Source organism: Salvia hispanica, chromosome 2 (genome assembly GCF_029641045.1).
Source record: "Salvia hispanica isolate PSC_SH4W2 chromosome 2, Shi_PSC_v1, whole genome shotgun sequence".
In the NCBI taxonomy this organism is placed as follows: Eukaryota; Viridiplantae; Streptophyta; class Magnoliopsida; order Lamiales; family Lamiaceae; genus Salvia; species Salvia hispanica.
Window position 1 is genome coordinate 21,340,435 of NC_142693.1, and position 17,248 is coordinate 21,357,682.

Below are 17,248 nucleotides of genomic sequence, written 5' to 3' on the forward strand. Positions count from 1 at the left end.
TTCATCTAATTTTTCTTTAATATTTTGGTGAACTTTTAGAACATTGTCAAAGAAAATGATATCATGATTTAGTTGATGTGTAGGAGACGTGACTGTTTGAAATTATTCTTCAAATCCACCGGTTGTTTAAATTGTATTGCGAATCTTATTAATAAGAATATGCCTATTTTGTATAGTTGAAAGTCAAAATTACACAAGATTATGTGCATTTGGTTCTATTTGCATAAATCGGTAGTGACTACTACTATATTTGTAAATTCATACCACACACTTGCATTAAATATAAAATGTGTTATCAATGTTCAATTAAACATTACAATGAATGTAACACACTTTCCTTTTTTTAGTTTTGGCAAGAACACATATATGATCTCTGTAGTTGGAAAGTCAAAATTACACGTATTATATAATTGTAATCATATCTGTATTCATACAATATGTTACTATTGTTTGACTAAATATCATACAATATGTTACTTTTCTCTTTTGCATTTTTCAAAAGATTAAGTAATTTTCGTGTGAAATCATGAGAAACTTAATCGAATGTATGTGAGATTTAGTTATTTTGATCAAATATTATTCCACTTTATTTGTTATAGTAGTATTTTTGCTACCTTTTCTGATATTTCTTTTCCATTTTTTTTTTCTTTTTTTTATATTTGGGAGGAGAAACTTAGAACATTGACAAAAAATTGAGATCAAGATTTCAACTGATGTGTAGACATGATTTTCTGAAAACTAATAAAGCTATTTAGAATTACACATATAATTTGTATTCCAAAGTTAAAATTACACAAATTGTACAGATTTTGACTATGATTGAAGAATTTCAATAGTATTAAGATGAGATGTGTTACCATGTCCTTTTCCAACTCTCGCAAAATTATGCATATCTATCATATTTTTTCAAATTGTATAAATTATTTATTAGACGATTGTTTATGATGAGAAGATAAATATGAAAACGTAATAACTATTTGTTTGTACAAAATAGTAGGTTAACATCTGGCATTATAATATTAGGATAGTAGGAAACCAATTGTAACAATAAATAAAATAATTATATAATGTTAAGAGTAACGTAAAGTGTAACTAATGGAATCTTTTCATTTTCTATTTAGTAGAGTGGGATAATTTAGAAATAAGTGCAAACATAATTGAGGATTAAATACTAGGTTGTGGGGTTGATCAACAAATAATCATGCACCAAATAAATTAATTGTTCCATCAAGTTAATGACGATATGGGTTGACCGTTTCAGCACACTTTAGTTTTAATTTTTCAACCCCCATCTAATTTAATTAAAATTAATTTCTTGAACAAGTCAGAATAAATTTAATTTCCACAAATTATTTATTTGATTTATTTATATGGAAAATGAATTTTGTAGGAAAGTGGAGTTGCAGGCTACGGCCATTCTGTACTGGCTTTTTATTCTGTTTCTTCACATTATCACATATGCATTAATACTTACTACGAAGGTTTGAGCCTATATTATTGTATGTAGTTGACAAGGTAATAATTAGTGTTAGTTAAGTTCTCAGTTCTCACTCTCTTAAGTTTTTTTTTTTTTTTTTTTCTTGTGAAATTGAGTATATGAATGTGTAAGAACTAGCTAGTTGTATGAAATGTTATGCTTACTATGTGACGATAATTCAGTAATACGTCTGAGTTGAAAATATACATATTAATATTATTTATCATGGTTCAGAGACAGGGACGCAGCCATGTTTTCATTTGAGGAGAGCAAAATTTAGTTATATAAGAAAAATTTATGAATTTAAGAAGAGACAATTAGTATAGCTGGATCCGCACATGATCGAAAAACTCCTCCTACATCTACAATTTGGTGCAACCAGATAATCAACTTGACAATGTATTTAGTTTCTTGATGAGATGCTACTCTAGCTTGGCAAGAACGTAACATCTTATTGCCAACGGGTTGACGGACTATAGTAGAATCGCGACTTGGTTTTACATGACAAACACCCATCAGTATTTACTAGTATTAACTTCAAGTATACTTAACACCAAACTAAATGAGAAAATCGCTAAAATGAAAATAATAAAATGTTTGAGTTGTTCGATTTAAGCTTATGCTGTTTAATGAAAGTGCTTAGATCTATAGATAATATTTTTAGCATAAGTCATAGATTCATTTGGAAACTATATTTTCTTCCTTTTCAAGAAACAAATGTGTATATTAACAGGATTTTTGCATAACTAATTTTGTGAAATTCAAAATTTTAAAATTGAATTGGTGGTGGCATAACCCATGTATATCTCCGAATATTCGCATCTACTAGAGTAATATATTATCGAATAATTAAAATTGTATCGAGATTCATTTAGTTATGATAGTGTAGGGTTGACTTGACTTTCATGCAAAACAATATCAATGGACATTGAGTTTTAGGAGTAGTTTAATTGTAATTTTATACATACAATATTAATGCTTCTATTTGTATGACCTCTATTTGATACTACTATTTTTTCTTATCTGTATATAGATGCATCCAAAATCGCACAAACACAATATGTGTCCATATTCTTAAATAAAATAAAATAAATGCAACCTTATTCCAAAATAAATAAAATGTATCCATATGAACGTGTCAATGTATCATCACTATTTATCAACTGCGGGTCCACTAACACTGTATCATATTAAATAAAACGGCAAATACCACTAACCACTGTAACTGAAAATTTAATTTAGATTAAACTTCCTTTATTTAAAAAAAAACACACACATATATATACACCTATATTAGTTACACGCCAGAAGAACTGAAGAACTATTATTTTATATGTCAGTTGCCAAGCAATAAAAGGTTAATGTCTGAATTTAAAGGTTTTGCACGTCCTTCAGGTCGTGACCTTTTAATTTATGATTATTTACCCAAGAAAATGAGAATTATTATTATTAATGTTTTCAATTAAATTTGGTTATTACATACTTACTAAATTAAATTTTCAGTGGCTGAGCCAAGTCCCGGGGACATAGAGAGGAAAATATTTAAGACAATTAAATTAAATTTGACATATATTATATAAATAAAATAAGATAATGAAGTGTAAAATTATTATTATTTAGAAAATTAAGGAAAGTTAAAACCGACCAGAAAAAAATTGTCAACATTTAAATCAATGTGTGATAAAAGATCAAATGATGGAGTATATAATGTTTTATTTAAATAAAAATATAAAATGTATATATGGGTAAAGATGAACATGTGTATTGCCAGCTAGGGTCCAGGAAGGCATGAGTGTGTAGGAAAGCGAGCAGTGTATTATTTGAGGAATAATGAGTTATCCAAATTTAAAAGCTAGTGAGTTCAGTGTGAGGATTCGTTCGGTTCGATATTAGTGAAAACACCAATTGATACGTTTTATTCTCATAAACGTATGAAGTATAAGTTTCAAACATTTTCAAATCGCAGAAAGTGAGATGAAGAATATAAAAACAGACATATATATAGGATATTCTTCTTGATATTTCATAATAGTAGGAGTAATACAGTTTTATACATACATAGATATACTCTGGCCCTATTAAACTAAATTACAATAATATCAGAAAAACTACTTTTGCTACATTGCTCATCTTTGTTATGTTGTCAATTGCTATCTCACTTTGACTTGTTTCATTTTATTGGTATACTGCTTTCGACCCACGATCTTCTTCTTCACTTTGCCATGCCCACAAGTTTCGTCTCTTGAATTCCCTAGTATTATTATATTTGAACTATAGTCATACTAACCTATAAAAACCTCAAACCTAGATCAATTAATCATGCTATCTCTAGTAGGCTAGTTTCGAGATGGATCGATCAAGTTAAATGATTTTCAATTTTTAAATTTATTCATACTAGAATTTGAATTGAATTGACATCACTAGCTATAATCCTATTCTTCACATGTACTATCATCCTGAAGAAATATAGATAAAGAGAAATTGAAGACAAGGATAATGCCAAAATAATTATGAGGTGACGATGTAGAATTATGTGGCATATGATTTGTCCAATAATTATGTAAATAGTGGCCCTCTTTTAATATATAAGCAACCCCACGTTCCATGTAAAAAGTTTGTTTCCTCTTTGGCCAACCTAATTTATTCTCCCAAACCCGTCCCCATATATATATATATATATATTAAAGTCTTGTACTGCTTAGCTATTAACATTTATATACTTCCTCCATCTCAATTTAATCGATTCGTATTATTTTTTAGAACTTTCGGAATAAAAAGTCATCTTTTATTTTGACAAAATCAATCTATTTCTCTAATTATCCTTTTCACTTAATTCACAAAACACTACTTTTTAAATTTGATACCCTAAAAGAAACATATTAAAAATATTAAAGAAAAGAATCAAATGTCAAATTGTATTTGATTGAATATATCTTTGATAGTACTATCTATCTATGTCCATGTAAATAATCATGTTTTTTCATTTATTCTCTCCACCAAATTAATCTCTATTTATTCTATCTATTAGTAGTTGTCAATTTTTTTCAGTTAAATTTGTAGCGTATATTATAAAGATTTTTTTTTCATGAACAAAGATAGGTGTAATAATTAAATCTAGTAATGAGATGTGTGAGTAGTGGAGGTGCCATGTGGAAAGAAGTGCAACTAGGAATGCATCGAAATACCTAACATCAGACTGTTTAGGTGTACGGATTTATATTAAAATATTTATGGTTTTGCAGACCCAATAATCATGTTTCAGAATCCACCATGTTTATGCACATGAGTGAGAGTTTGTGTGTGAACACACATTGTTTCTTAGAGCATGTGCAAATTTGTGCTATAAAAAAAAGGTTTGCACAACATTGCAAAGTCTTCAACAAAGCACGTAAGAGCACTCCCAATGGAGTTCCCTTATTTCTCCCTTATTTCTCCCTAACTCCTGCCACATCAGCGCCACATCAGCATCACATTTTATCCCCAGTTTTTAGCCAACCCCTACAATGGTTTCTCCCTTATTTCTCCCTTATTTCTCCCTAACTCAACATTTCATTTTTACATCATCACTAATTTAATTGTTTTATTTTTATATATAATAAAGCTAGCTTATTTAATTTATAAAGATAAATCAAATAAATAGTAATAAAGTTCGTTGTATTAAACACGGGTACACATTACAACGAAGAAAATTAAAAAAAAAAAAAGTACACGAATGGAAATAAAAAATCAAAAAAAAAATTCAAAGAAAAAAAAATTCAAGGGCGGTGGGCGCGGTTTCTATTTGCCCACAATTCTTCGATGATATCGTGTTGTAGTGCTTGATGGGCCTCCTTCTGGTGTATGTCCATGAACGCCTGGAACCGTTCATGTTCGTTGTGCGGTACACCCTGGCGGGCGGACTCGCTTTGTATGCAGCGGGAGATATAGTTGTTGATTGGGTTGTTGGCGAAACCCGCTACATCCCATCCGGTGGGAGCGGGAGGTACCTCTTCTTCGGAAGAAGAATGTGATATTTCCTCGTCGGACTGAGCACGAGACGATGAATCAGAACTCATTTAATAAAGATGGAGAGAAAAAAGATTGAAAATTTGTGTGAATGAAGTTTGTGGGTGATGAATGGAGGAAGAGGATGAAATATTTATAGGGGTGGGATAAAATAGCCGTTCGGCCAAAAAAAAAAAAAAAAATTTTAAAAATCGCCGATTATCGCCGAGCGTCGCCCACAGTGGCCGGCGATCGCTCGGCGATAATCCGGCGATAAATCGCCACTCGGCGAAGCAACGGTAACATTATCGCCGAATTATCGCCGACTTCGCCACAATGGCCGGCGATAATTCGGCGATAATCGGCGATTTATCGCCGAGAATTCGCCACCTCCATTGGGAGTGCTCTAACACAGTTATACTTGTACAATTGTTGACGTGTCTCGACCAATGGTGTGGCATCAGCACACACCATCCTTCTATAACCGATTTCGATTCTAGCATCTGTTTTTAAATAAGAAAAGAAAAAAAATGAATAGTACTCCCTTTATTCAAAAGCAAGAGTCTCATTTCTTTTCGGTATGAATTTTAAAAAATATGAATTGCAAGACGTAGTGCCATGTGTATCCTATTTTTACAAAGTGAAATGATACTTTTCTTGATGGATTAACAAAAAAAATGAAAATTCTATTTGCGGACGAATCAAAATAGAAAAATAAGCTTTCAAGGGAGTATATGTGAATTGCTCCATAATACTTGGAAGCATATATAATACTCCCTCCGTCCCAAGGTATTAGACCAACTTTCCTTTTTGGGATGTCCCAACATATTAGACTCATTTCCTTTTTTAGCAAAAAGCATATATCTTATTTTATTCTCCACCTACTTTTTTCTCTCTTCTCTCCCCTACTTTTTCTCTCTCTCGTACTTTACTCTCTCCACTTTAACTATTTAAATATCAATTCCTTAAATCATGTGCCCAAAAGAAGTAAGTCTAATACTCCGGGACGGAGGGAGTATAAAAGTAGATGCGTGCCTCATGAATAAAAAAATATGAAGTGCTTCATAATCCTCAAAATTAATCTACAATAAGATTTTAAAAATCAAGAGCTAAGGCAGTCCAAAACATTCCTTTGTTTTGTTATAACTTACCAAATTATAATTGAGCTATAAATATCAGAAAAACATAAACAAAATCTCCTACATTGTATATCTCTCAATTTATACTTATATATTTCCACATATTGCAAAAGGAAATACATAAATATCACAAATTGAGAACAAACACATTGGATAGGGAGTTTCATGAAATGGGCTGCAAAATCACGTGAAGTTCACATGGGAATTGGAAGAAAAAAATGGCCATTTTTATCGTTTCTTGCATTGTTTTGGATATTTTGAGTGAGGAGTTTGTGGGATCCTTCTGAAAAAGCCTCAACTAATCATAATAAAAAGGCCCTTTTATTTTCTCACATGAACATGATTCCAAAATAATATTATTTGTTCCTACAATCATAATCTTAAGGCCCCCCCCATCTATTTTATGCAATTCACATGCATGTGACAGAAAAATAAAGATGGTATTATGGTATATATGTTGCACAATTAGTTGATGAGCTAGGCAAGGATGGATGGTTGTTCCACCAATTTTTTACAAATACCATATGCTTATTTTGGGAATAATAATGATTACAGTCACGTAGTTTGATCAAATTCTATTGAGTCTCATAAGATTTGAAACATAATATTAAATCCCAAAGTTTCAATTGTATCATCCATATACGAAACGACGTCTTTTTAGGAATACTCAATATGATATTGTATTATTAAAATAAGTATTTTTCTTTACTTATTTTAACCAAACAACATTGTTTTGAGCATCCCCAAAAGACGTCGGTCGTTCTGTATACGGATAAGACAATTGAGAACAATTGAACCTTCATTACTTTGTTTTCAATCTAAGCAGGATTTGACCAAACCAAACTCCATGATTTCAATAAGCTATAATCACTTTATAATTTTGTATCTAAAATACTTCAAATGATGGACTTCAACCTCGTTTGGCACAAACTAGCATCCCATCTCACATACTAGAGTAGTAATATAACATAAAGATGCATCAATATGAAGCCCAGTAGAAGCAGAGACAGCAGCCATATAAGTAAATCAGAGCGCAGAAGGTTGGAAAATAAGTAATTTGACAACTTACTTTAAACACCACAGTTTCAAATATCAAGAAAAACCTCATCATGATGGAAGCATGACGAAGAAAATATTAACAGGCTTAGTCGAGACTCGAGAGATATACAGTCAAATTTGATAGAACTTGCGTATGACATGCGGTAGAACTCTTACCCCTAATGAAACTTTTTCGTCATCATCTTAGCGTTCTGATGAGGCGCTCCCTCTAATCAGTGAACCCCGTCTGTGGCCACCAATTACAACGTCTTTAAGGCGGGATATGGGAGCAAGCAACCTGCTCATCTTCTGCACATGAACCACATACAAATTACAAAATCTAGTCAATTAACACAGAGCGAATAGGTAGATGAATCTTCAGCATCATATATTGCTTTCATGGGAAAAAAATCATCAGATTTTGAAAGATATTCCAACTCGTATGTTTATTAACTTTTCACTTATCCAAACACAATTATTCCTAGGGAGCAGTTGGCCGTGTAAATCTGAAATATACAATGACAAATATCTTTGAGAGCAAAGCCTCAATTTCAAATACACAAGCAACATTCTTCCGTCATCTTTCTTCTCGTGCTTGTTCATACTTTTGATAGAACAATGGCTAGGGGTAGAATGCCTCAACAAAGACACACTTGCTCCTAATTTGTCTTGTTTCATTCTACATTCTACTTTCCTTCTTTAATTATCAGGCTATACGTTCCACAGGAATATCAAGGCATCTACTAGAAAACTTAAGGAGTAGCAATCATCTAATTAAACCAGAAGTCACCAGTCTAGCTCGAGAGTACGTATAAGCTGCTTAACATACAATAATAGCATAGTGTTCTGGAAAATACAATAAGGATGACAATTCACTAAATGAGTGTATATAGTTAAGAGGGAATACCTCATCATTAATACCAAACTGTATCCTACGTTGCAAAATCTGCCACCTTTCGTGCTGCCACTGGTGGCCGATAATTACAAGTCCCATAACAGCTGCTGCAAGGAAAATAGACCAGACCGTATTTGCTTCTTTTGCATGAGCATACACTGATAAGGCCCGTCTTTTCCACCAAGCTTCACAAGGAAGGTCAGCATCATCATATTTGCCCCCCTCCACGGCCTTCTGGAAATTTGGCAAGTCAGGATCCACAGAGGCATCAAGAGGTTCAACTGAATCATCAGTTCCTGCACCGTCCCCACTATTATTGGATATGCCCATGGCCGTTTCACTATTTAACAAACTAAACTCCGAAGGGGTGTAAATACTTTGCGCTTTGTCAAAGGCCATATCTTTTCCCAGATCCGCTCCACCTAGAGATAGTGTGTTACCTTTTATATCAAGTACCTGAATTCCAGGAAACTCCTCAGTCATGAGTCCTTCAATAGTTGCACTGTCTTCATCCTTCGGATCTGATTTAACTCTATCCTCTATACCCAACTGAGAAACATCATCTTCTCCACCCTTTTCACTGTCCACTTCGTTGAATTCAGGTTCAATTGGCAAATTCTCGTGCTGGTTTGGAGGAAAAACAAAATGGCCAGACATAAACATGGCATTTGAAGTTTCACCCTCGTGCTTATCTAACATCATTATGCTATCTTCGCTTGAGTCAACTGGTTCGGGTCCAGGAGCAGCAGCATATGCAGACGCGGTGAGCGATACAACTTCCCACTCATTTCCCCTTGGACCAATTTCCTTCGCTTCTTCATTATCGGCCATTTACAGGACTGCCAACCCACCAATAGTTCCTATCTACAGAATGAAATATTACAAAAATATTAGCCCTAAAAAATTGCCAAAAACATGAAATACATTAGGGATATTAGTCCCTAAAACCATGAACTTTGGCCTAATTCTGGTATTCCCTCGAACTTTGAAACCGGTCTAAAATATCACAAACTTAAACTTTACATTTTGAGTTATTTCCCACAGCTGGTCAATCACCATATCCGACTAACATACATGGATTCTTTATCCTACTTGGTATAGCTAAATCATCATGGCTTTCTATCCTACTTGTCACGAACTTAAAAAGTGGTCTAAAATATCATAAACGTTTCAATGTTACCCACGTAGAATATGTTTTTGTCGAAAATATCTTATCTGGGTCGGGTTGGAAACACAAATACGGAATGTAAAGCTTGTGCTATTTTGGACCAATTTTGAAGTTGGTGGGAAATACCGGAATTAAGCAAAAGTTCTTGGCTTTATGGACCAATATCCCAATACATTAACAATTCAACAACATTTTCCACAACGTGAATCGGTGAATGTGAATCCGACAACAAACAGTATAGTTTATAGTACAAGTATACATAACCATTATCCACATATGGCTTGCCGTTATCAACTATCATTCACGCGGATCGCTACCTCCTACCTAGCTTATTCATATCTTCCAAGGAGCTGGAAAAGTTAGCATAGTTATTCAAGCACAATATTGCTCGTTTCTCAGCACGTTCCGGTGGCGATGCTGATAGATTTCGATTTGATGCTAGCTAGTCAATCCAGAAAATCCATCAACATAGCCCACAGAAACTCTCACTTCACCAAATCAGTAAGTAACACAGCCAACAAGTACTTCCACTACTATTTCCCCCTAAAATCCAATCTCAACATAGCCTACAGCAACTCTTCCATCACAAATCCATCACAATAACAAACGTAATCACACACAATCAAGCCAAAATCAGAATCATAAAGTGAAAAACCAGCTAAATCAACTAAACAGCTAAAGCTAACAATCGGAGATCCGCAATTAAGGATTGAATCCGACCAAAACCGAACAAAATTCGGATCAAGTCAAACCATCAAATTATCAATCAAACGGATCCACGATCACCGCGACAAAGACAATCGATCGATGAATTGGAGGAGACTACTTACAGAAAAAGGAGTGGAGATAACGATCGAGCGGAAGTAACGGAGGTTGAAGGAGAAGAATGATTGGAGATTTATCGAGAATTATTATAATACGACATAAAAGAATATTGTAGATAAATATGGAGGGGGTTAGAATATACGAGGTACCGGCGTAGCCGGTGATGGAGGAGCTGGGAGTTACCGGCTGTGGGGGTGAAACGGTGTCGCTTCGATGCGTAGCAGTTGAAAGCCGCCACCGGTTACTGCGGTTGCGTGCGCGGGGATGGAAGTGCATTGGATAAAGTCGAATTGGAAATAGTGACATTGTAATTTGTAGGGTTGAGAAATATCCAAATACCGAAATACTGGTCTTATCATATCGAAAAAATATAAAAAAATACCGAATTTTCGGTATACCGTGACTTTTGATACGTTATGATACCTTACCGAAAGATAGGTAACGGTATGAATTTTCAAATACCGCGGTATACCGCTGCATACCGAATTTTGGTATATGCCGTAAATTAAGGTATATACCGTAAACTAAGGTATATATCACAAAAATATAAACACAATTATATATAAAATATATTTTATATATTTTTAAATTATAAAATCTATTGTGAAATATAAATATAATTATGAATAAATTATATTTAATTTATTTTTTAAAATTATTAAATATAAATAATACTCTAAAAATCTAATTTTCTACATTTTAATTGATGTTGAAAGTCAGGTATACCGCAAAAGTAAGGTATACCGAACTTCGGCACGGTATACTGAAAATGAGGTACGGTATCGGTATGAAAATTCGTCATACCGAAAATAAGGTATACTGAAGTTCGGTATGCCGAAAATTTTGGTAAGGTAAAGGTATGACTTTTTCGCATATCGTATTTACGGTAAGGTATACGATATAGTAGTTTTGGTAAGGTATACCGTACCTACCCACCCCTAGTAATTTGTAATAGGGAAAATAAGAGATTTTTTTAATGGAAAAATAAATAACAAAATTGGAAATATTGTGAAGGAAAATAGGTAAAAACAAAAGAGTAAATTGTCTATAAAATAATGAAATTTAGTTAATCTAATTTGTTTTAAAAAATTTGAATAACAAATAACAAAATTTAAAAATTCTCAATCCTTTATCCTCTAAAATTGTTGAATTGGATAAGTTGAATTAAAATAATGAAGTAAAATAAGAAAGAAAACAAGATCAAAGTCTTATAACTAAAAATTAAAGAAATAAATTTCCTTCTTCCTGTAAAAATAATGATTTTGGAAAATTTAGTTGTGAAATTGGTAAAATTAAAGATAAAAAGAAAAAAAATTACCATCCGTCACACAAGAATATGCACTTTTAATTGAACATGAGTTTTAATGCACAACTGGTAAAGTAATAGAAAAATAGAAGGAAAAAGTAATTAAAGTATATTAATGGAGAATGAGTTTCACCTCTTTGAAAAGATAGAGTTCTCAAAGTGTATATTTTTGTGGACGAACTAAAAAGGAATATTGAATTCATATTATTTTGAAACGAACAGAGTGATTAAATAGTAACAGTGGAAAGTTCTTGTGCTGACAGATCAAATGACAAATACTCCCTCCGTCCCATTGAAGATTACCCACTTTCTTTTTTAGTTTGTTCCAACTAAGATGACACATTACTTAAAATGGAAACACTTTTATCTCTACTTTATTCCCTCTCTCTTACTTTACTCTCTCCTCTCAACACACAAAATAAATTTACATAAAATCTTGTGCCATCCAAGAAAGGGGTCATCTTCCTTGGGACGGATGGAGTATTACTTTTAGAGATGAAGAGAGTACATTTGTGCGATTCTTGTATAATTAATTTTGAATAGCCATAAATATGAATAAACATATACAGTAGTATTTTTTGGTGTCTATTTTAAATAGGTATTGTAGATATATAGTGGAAAAATTCTACATTTTTATAGGTGTAACGAATTAAAGTAAGATTATATGTGCAATAGAGAACAACGATATACCTACGCATGAGAGTTTTTGAGCTTAAACATAACATGTACACCCAAGAAAAGAATGAATCAACTATTTGCAATTAGAATATTGATATATGTCAGATCTTTATAGAGTAGGAGTATAATGAAACAATCAACACCATCAAATTAAAATCGAACAAAATTTCTTGCTTTCAACCTCGAGTATTAGGAATATAAATATAGTTCTCCGAATATATTGTCAAATATGTCTAGTCATTCATAATAACACGAATATTTCCTCTCCATTTATTTTCTCTTTTTCTACAATTATAATCGACTAGATAGGTTATAAGACAACATGTTTGGACCATTAAATTTTTACTCTAATACAAGGTTCATTTAAAGGAATGGAGAAATGATTTAAAACCAACAACAACGAATATTCAATAAGGAAAAGGAAAAGCTCAATGAGCATATGATGAGAGTGTGAGACTTGTTTATTAGTCAATTTAATATTATCTCATTTTTGAAAAATAGTCATGTAACTATATTTTGATTAATTCATTTAAATTAATCTTTATCTATTTATTGTAATTATTTCTATATTACTATTATTTTATTAATTTTGGATAAAAACTTGTGATATCTGTCCAAACAATTGTTTTTAGACAAACATAGTTTACCTATATGCTATCATTTTCCATTGTGTCAGTAAGATTATGATTTAATAAGTTTGTTGGTGGGGGTATATTGGATTCAATCTACCAAATTTGATGCCTCACTTTTCTTTAGTTTAATCTATAATTATATTTAATCATTTAATTTTAATAAACTAATGGAATGACATGGTGGCACATAATTTTATACATCAATAAAACATATAGGAGTAAAAAATAAATAAAAAAGGTTAAACATAGTAGAGATGTTAGATTTTTATAGAGTAGAAAACAAATGAAACCACCAACACCAACCTTGCATGGTCAACATACAGTTTACCTGCACATAACTTCAATCACCCCCAAATCTTGTCCCATCTCACAAGAAACACTCTCAAGTCAAGCCAATGCCACTTCTCCACACTCTTCTCTCTCTCTCTCTAACCAAATATATCCATGGTTTGGTGCATGTTAGCTCACCACCTCCCTTTCTCTCACACCCCCTAAATATCCCTTCTCCCTTTCCTTCCCTCCTTTCCACTATTCAATCCATGGATTTGCCGGTCACTTCGCCGGTTTCATCCTACACCTTACAAACCAACAACTTATCCTTCACCCTCACCCCTCGCCGGGCTAGCCCGGCCACGAAGCTCGTCATCGACAACGTCAGCCTCGAGGCCCGTCCCGGCGAGATCACCGCGATTGCTGGCCCCAGTGGAGCCGGCAAGACCACGCTTCTCCAGATTCTCTCTGGAGAAATCCCATCGGGAAAAATCTCCGGCGAGATTCTGGTTAACGGAAACCCGGCCGAACCTGCAAGGTTCGGCCGGGCTTCAGGATACGTCACACAGGACGACGCCTTGTTTCCTCTCCTCACCGTGGAGGAAACCCTAACCTACAGCGCGCTGCTCAGGCTTCCGCCTGAGCAGCGCGGCGCTAGGAGGAGGGCCAAGCTGCTTATGAAGGACCTCGGTTTAGACCACATCTCGGGGTCCAGAGTGGGGTCCATCTCTGGCGGGGAGAGGCGCCGCCTCTCCATCGGCGTGGAGCTGATCCACGACCCGGCGGCGCTCCTCATCGACGAGCCGACTTCCGGCTTGGACTCGGCCTCGGCGCTTCACATCGTCTCCTTGTTGAGATCAATGGCGGTTACTAAACACAAGACGGTTGTTTTAACCATCCACCAGCCCGGCTTCCGGATTCTCGAGCTCATCAACCGGCTCCTCCTCCTCTCCGGCGGCCGCGCGCTCCACAACGGCTCCCTGGAGTCGCTCGAGGAGCGGCTCGTTAGCTCCGGCCACCGCATCCCCCCTCATATAAACGTGCTTGAGTTCGCCATCGAGGTCGCCAGCAGCAGCAACATCGATCCGCGGATCGATGTTGCTGCTGGTCACGACCTCGATAGTCGCGATTGCAGTAATTGCAGGAAAATAGATTCGGTCAACGCTAAGACCGCCACCTCATCGTATGCGAACTCGCACTTTGAGGAGGTGGCGATTCTAGGAGAGAGATTTGCGCGGAATATATTCCGCACGAAGGAGCTCTTCACGGCTAGGGCCTTGCAGGCACTCGCCGTGGGGTCCATCCTCGGCACGGTGTACATGGACGTCCACAACGGCGGGGACCGCAAAAAATCCGAGGCGGTGATGCAGACCCGCCTCGGGTTCTTCGCGTTCACACTGAGCTTCCTCCTCTCCTCGACAACGGAGGGCCTCCCGATCTTCCTCCAGGAGAGGAGGATCTTCGCGCGGGAGGTCGCACGAGGCGCCTACAGGGTCTCGTCATATGCCCTGGCGAACGCGCTCGTGCTCCTCCCGTTCCTGGGGGCAGTCGCGCTGCTCTACAGCGCGCCCGCCTACTGGCTGGTGGGCCTCCGCCGCGACCCGGGCGGGTTCCTTTACTTCGCCCTGGTCGCGTGGGCGGTGGTGATGATGTCGAGCTCGCTCACGGCGTGCTGTGCCGCGCTCGTGCCCGACTTCATCATGGGGGCGTCCCTGATCGCGGGGATCATGGGCGCCTTCTTCCTCTTCTCCGGGTACTTCATCGCGGAGGAGAGGATACCGGAGTACTGGGTGTTCATGCACTACTTGAGCATGTTCAAGTACCCATTTGAGTGCTTGGTGATCAATGAGTATGGAGGGAGGGAGTGTGTGGAGAGAGTGGTGGGAGAGTGTGTGATTTCTGGGGATGAGTATTTGAGGAAGCAAGGGTTGAAGGAGTCACATAAATGGAGCAATTTGGGGGTGATGTTTGGGTTTGTTGTGGGATATAGACTGCTTTGTTTCTTCATCTTGTGGTGCAGAAGTTTGAAGACCAGAAGATTGTAGTTTTAATAAAATTGAATTAGTATATAATTTTCTTGATTTTTTAGTACGGTGGTGGTGGTGTTATATATAAAGTCAAATTTATTTTGTCGGTGTTATTTATATTTGTATAATGTTCTCATATTGTAGTCTAGTAATCCATTCCAATTTATATATGGTCCTACTAGTTCGTATATAGGATTCATTTTCTTACCAAACTTATCATAGAACTATTCAACTCTATAGATTCAACTATTCATTTGGTACGTCTAGACTCTGGACTATGAGAATTTTTTCTCCATATGTAAGAAGAATATTTTTGCCAATCAATAAATTAAATAAATACTCCCGAAGAGGGAAACACAAAAAAGGAGAAGGGCAGAGGCGCAGAGCCGTTGCCGTGAAGTCGGAAATATATGGGTCAATGGGTTGGTCAGTCAACCCCTCCCGACCCACTTGGATCCGTTCCTGTCTAATCTTAAGATTCGAGCATATTAATAAACTCTTTTCTGGATTTTCTATTATGATGGAATCAGGTCTTAATAACAATATTTTTTAGGGCAGCGCCACAATGATTCAAACTCCCTTTGGTTTAAACATAACTGTTTGGCCAATACACACATATTCTACATCTTTTGATTCTTGTTCCTTTCCTTGGTTTAAGCCGGAGCGGATCACCTCCTCCATATTATATACCATTTGCTACCCCACCAATAAAATTGTAACATGTATGTACTCTTTAAAATATTAAAAAACACCCAAAATCCTATGTGGCACCTTCTTCACAAACTAGAGTCAATGCATTCATCTTCCTTTTTAGTTTTTACTGATAATCTCACCTCTAAGATTTTCCCTCTCACACACTAGTGCATCTCCATCATTGCTGCACCAGTCCGATTCCATTATTGTCCAATTTGTAAACATCAAAATGATGAGAGTGAAATTAAAATCTTGGGACAATTAATTAAAAGCAAGCTACGAAACAGAGTGAAATTAAACCCATTTCCGAACAAAATCAAACTAATATTCAAATGCAAATTTACTCCTTTTTCTTAAGTTGTAGCGCTTGGTGCCATAAATAACACTATGCTAATTTTCATTTAAAATCTTGTTCAGGAGCGGGTCGGCTCACAATGAAATCCGGTGTATACAGCTTGGTTCCGATTGAGGATTACAGGACTTTAACGCCAAGTTGTCAGGCTACCGGTGACAGGACTCATGTATCAACTCGAATCACGGGTACATATGGTTATACTGCAAATCGCCACCTGCGATTCGATCTCCACCAAATGGTAGTCACTTTCCCCACTGCCGCCTGACTGGTTGCTCGGATTTTCTTCTTCCGGCACCTCATCTCACAGATATCCCCATCCAAATCCGTCGTCAACGCCAGGAAGCTCGCCCTCCTCACCGCAACCAACTGCGACTTCCTCTCTGACCTATCGCAATCCCAAGTGTCGGTCTGCTCTCGGGAAGTTGGACACTCGGTGTAACACCCCACATTTTCGAACCCTAAATTTAGAGCCAAGAATTTAATTTCCTAATTTATGACTTAGGAGACGAGAATTAATTGAGGAACAAAGTTATGACCAAGTCGAGTTTAGGGTTGCGTTGGAAGTTTGAAAAGTCAAACTTGTTGATTATATGACGTGGCATGCAAATATTTGAATTAAAGGTGGAATTATGTGATGATTTAATTGTTTATGGGTGAATGAGATTATTAGGATATTTTTTCCATAACCTTTTCCCTTGGAATTTTCGAAAACCACTCATTTTATTGGAGAAAATCCTAATTTTCCGGATTTAATTTAATTC

At 35.8% G+C, this 17,248-nt stretch overlaps 2 protein-coding genes across 6 annotated transcripts; one reads left to right on the top strand and one right to left on the bottom strand.

The window, feature by feature from the left end:
* Positions 1–7,641: 7,641 nt before the first annotated feature.
* Positions 7,642–10,796, bottom strand: LOC125201147 (ATG8-interacting protein 1-like). 5 transcript variants are annotated; one of them, XM_048099110.2, is made up of 4 exons: positions 10,532–10,690; positions 8,974–9,397; positions 8,546–8,829; positions 7,642–7,947 (listed from the first exon to the last, which is right to left on the bottom strand). In XM_048099110.2, the coding sequence occupies exons 2-4, from the start codon at positions 9,362–9,364 to the stop codon at positions 7,843–7,845; spliced, it is 780 nt and encodes a 259-aa protein (XP_047955067.1). In that variant the 5' UTR covers positions 9,365–9,397; positions 10,532–10,690; the 3' UTR covers positions 7,642–7,842. The 5 variants fall into 5 exon arrangements, with proteins under 5 accessions (XP_047955067.1, XP_047955066.1, XP_047955064.1 ...); XM_048099109.2 differs by having other exon boundaries at positions 8,911–9,397; XM_048099107.2 differs by lacking the exon at positions 10,532–10,690 and adding an exon at positions 10,710–10,796 and having other exon boundaries at positions 8,546–9,397.
* A 2,787-nt stretch (positions 10,797–13,583) lies between these two features.
* LOC125202497 (ABC transporter G family member 10) lies at positions 13,584–15,607 on the top strand. Its single transcript, XM_048100897.2, has one exon. The coding sequence runs from the start codon at positions 13,682–13,684 to the stop codon at positions 15,455–15,457; it is 1,776 nt and encodes a 591-aa protein (XP_047956854.1). The 5' UTR covers positions 13,584–13,681; the 3' UTR covers positions 15,458–15,607.
* Positions 15,608–17,248: the final 1,641 nt, after the last annotated feature.

What these genes read in the sequence shown, in the direction of transcription:
- LOC125202497 (XM_048100897.2), top strand. Translation starts at nt 13,682, where the DNA reads ATGGATTTGCCGGTCACTTCGCCGGTTTCATCCTACACCTTACAAACC.
- LOC125201147 (XM_048099107.2), bottom strand. Translation starts at nt 9,364, where the DNA reads ATGGCCGATAATGAAGAAGCGAAGGAAATTGGTCCAAGGGGAAATGAG. An exon ending in AGTTTGGTATTAATGATGAG is followed by an intron (nt 7,948 to 8,545) that starts GTATTCCCTCTT and finishes GTTCATGTGCAG; the next exon opens with AAGATGAGCAGGTTGCTTGC.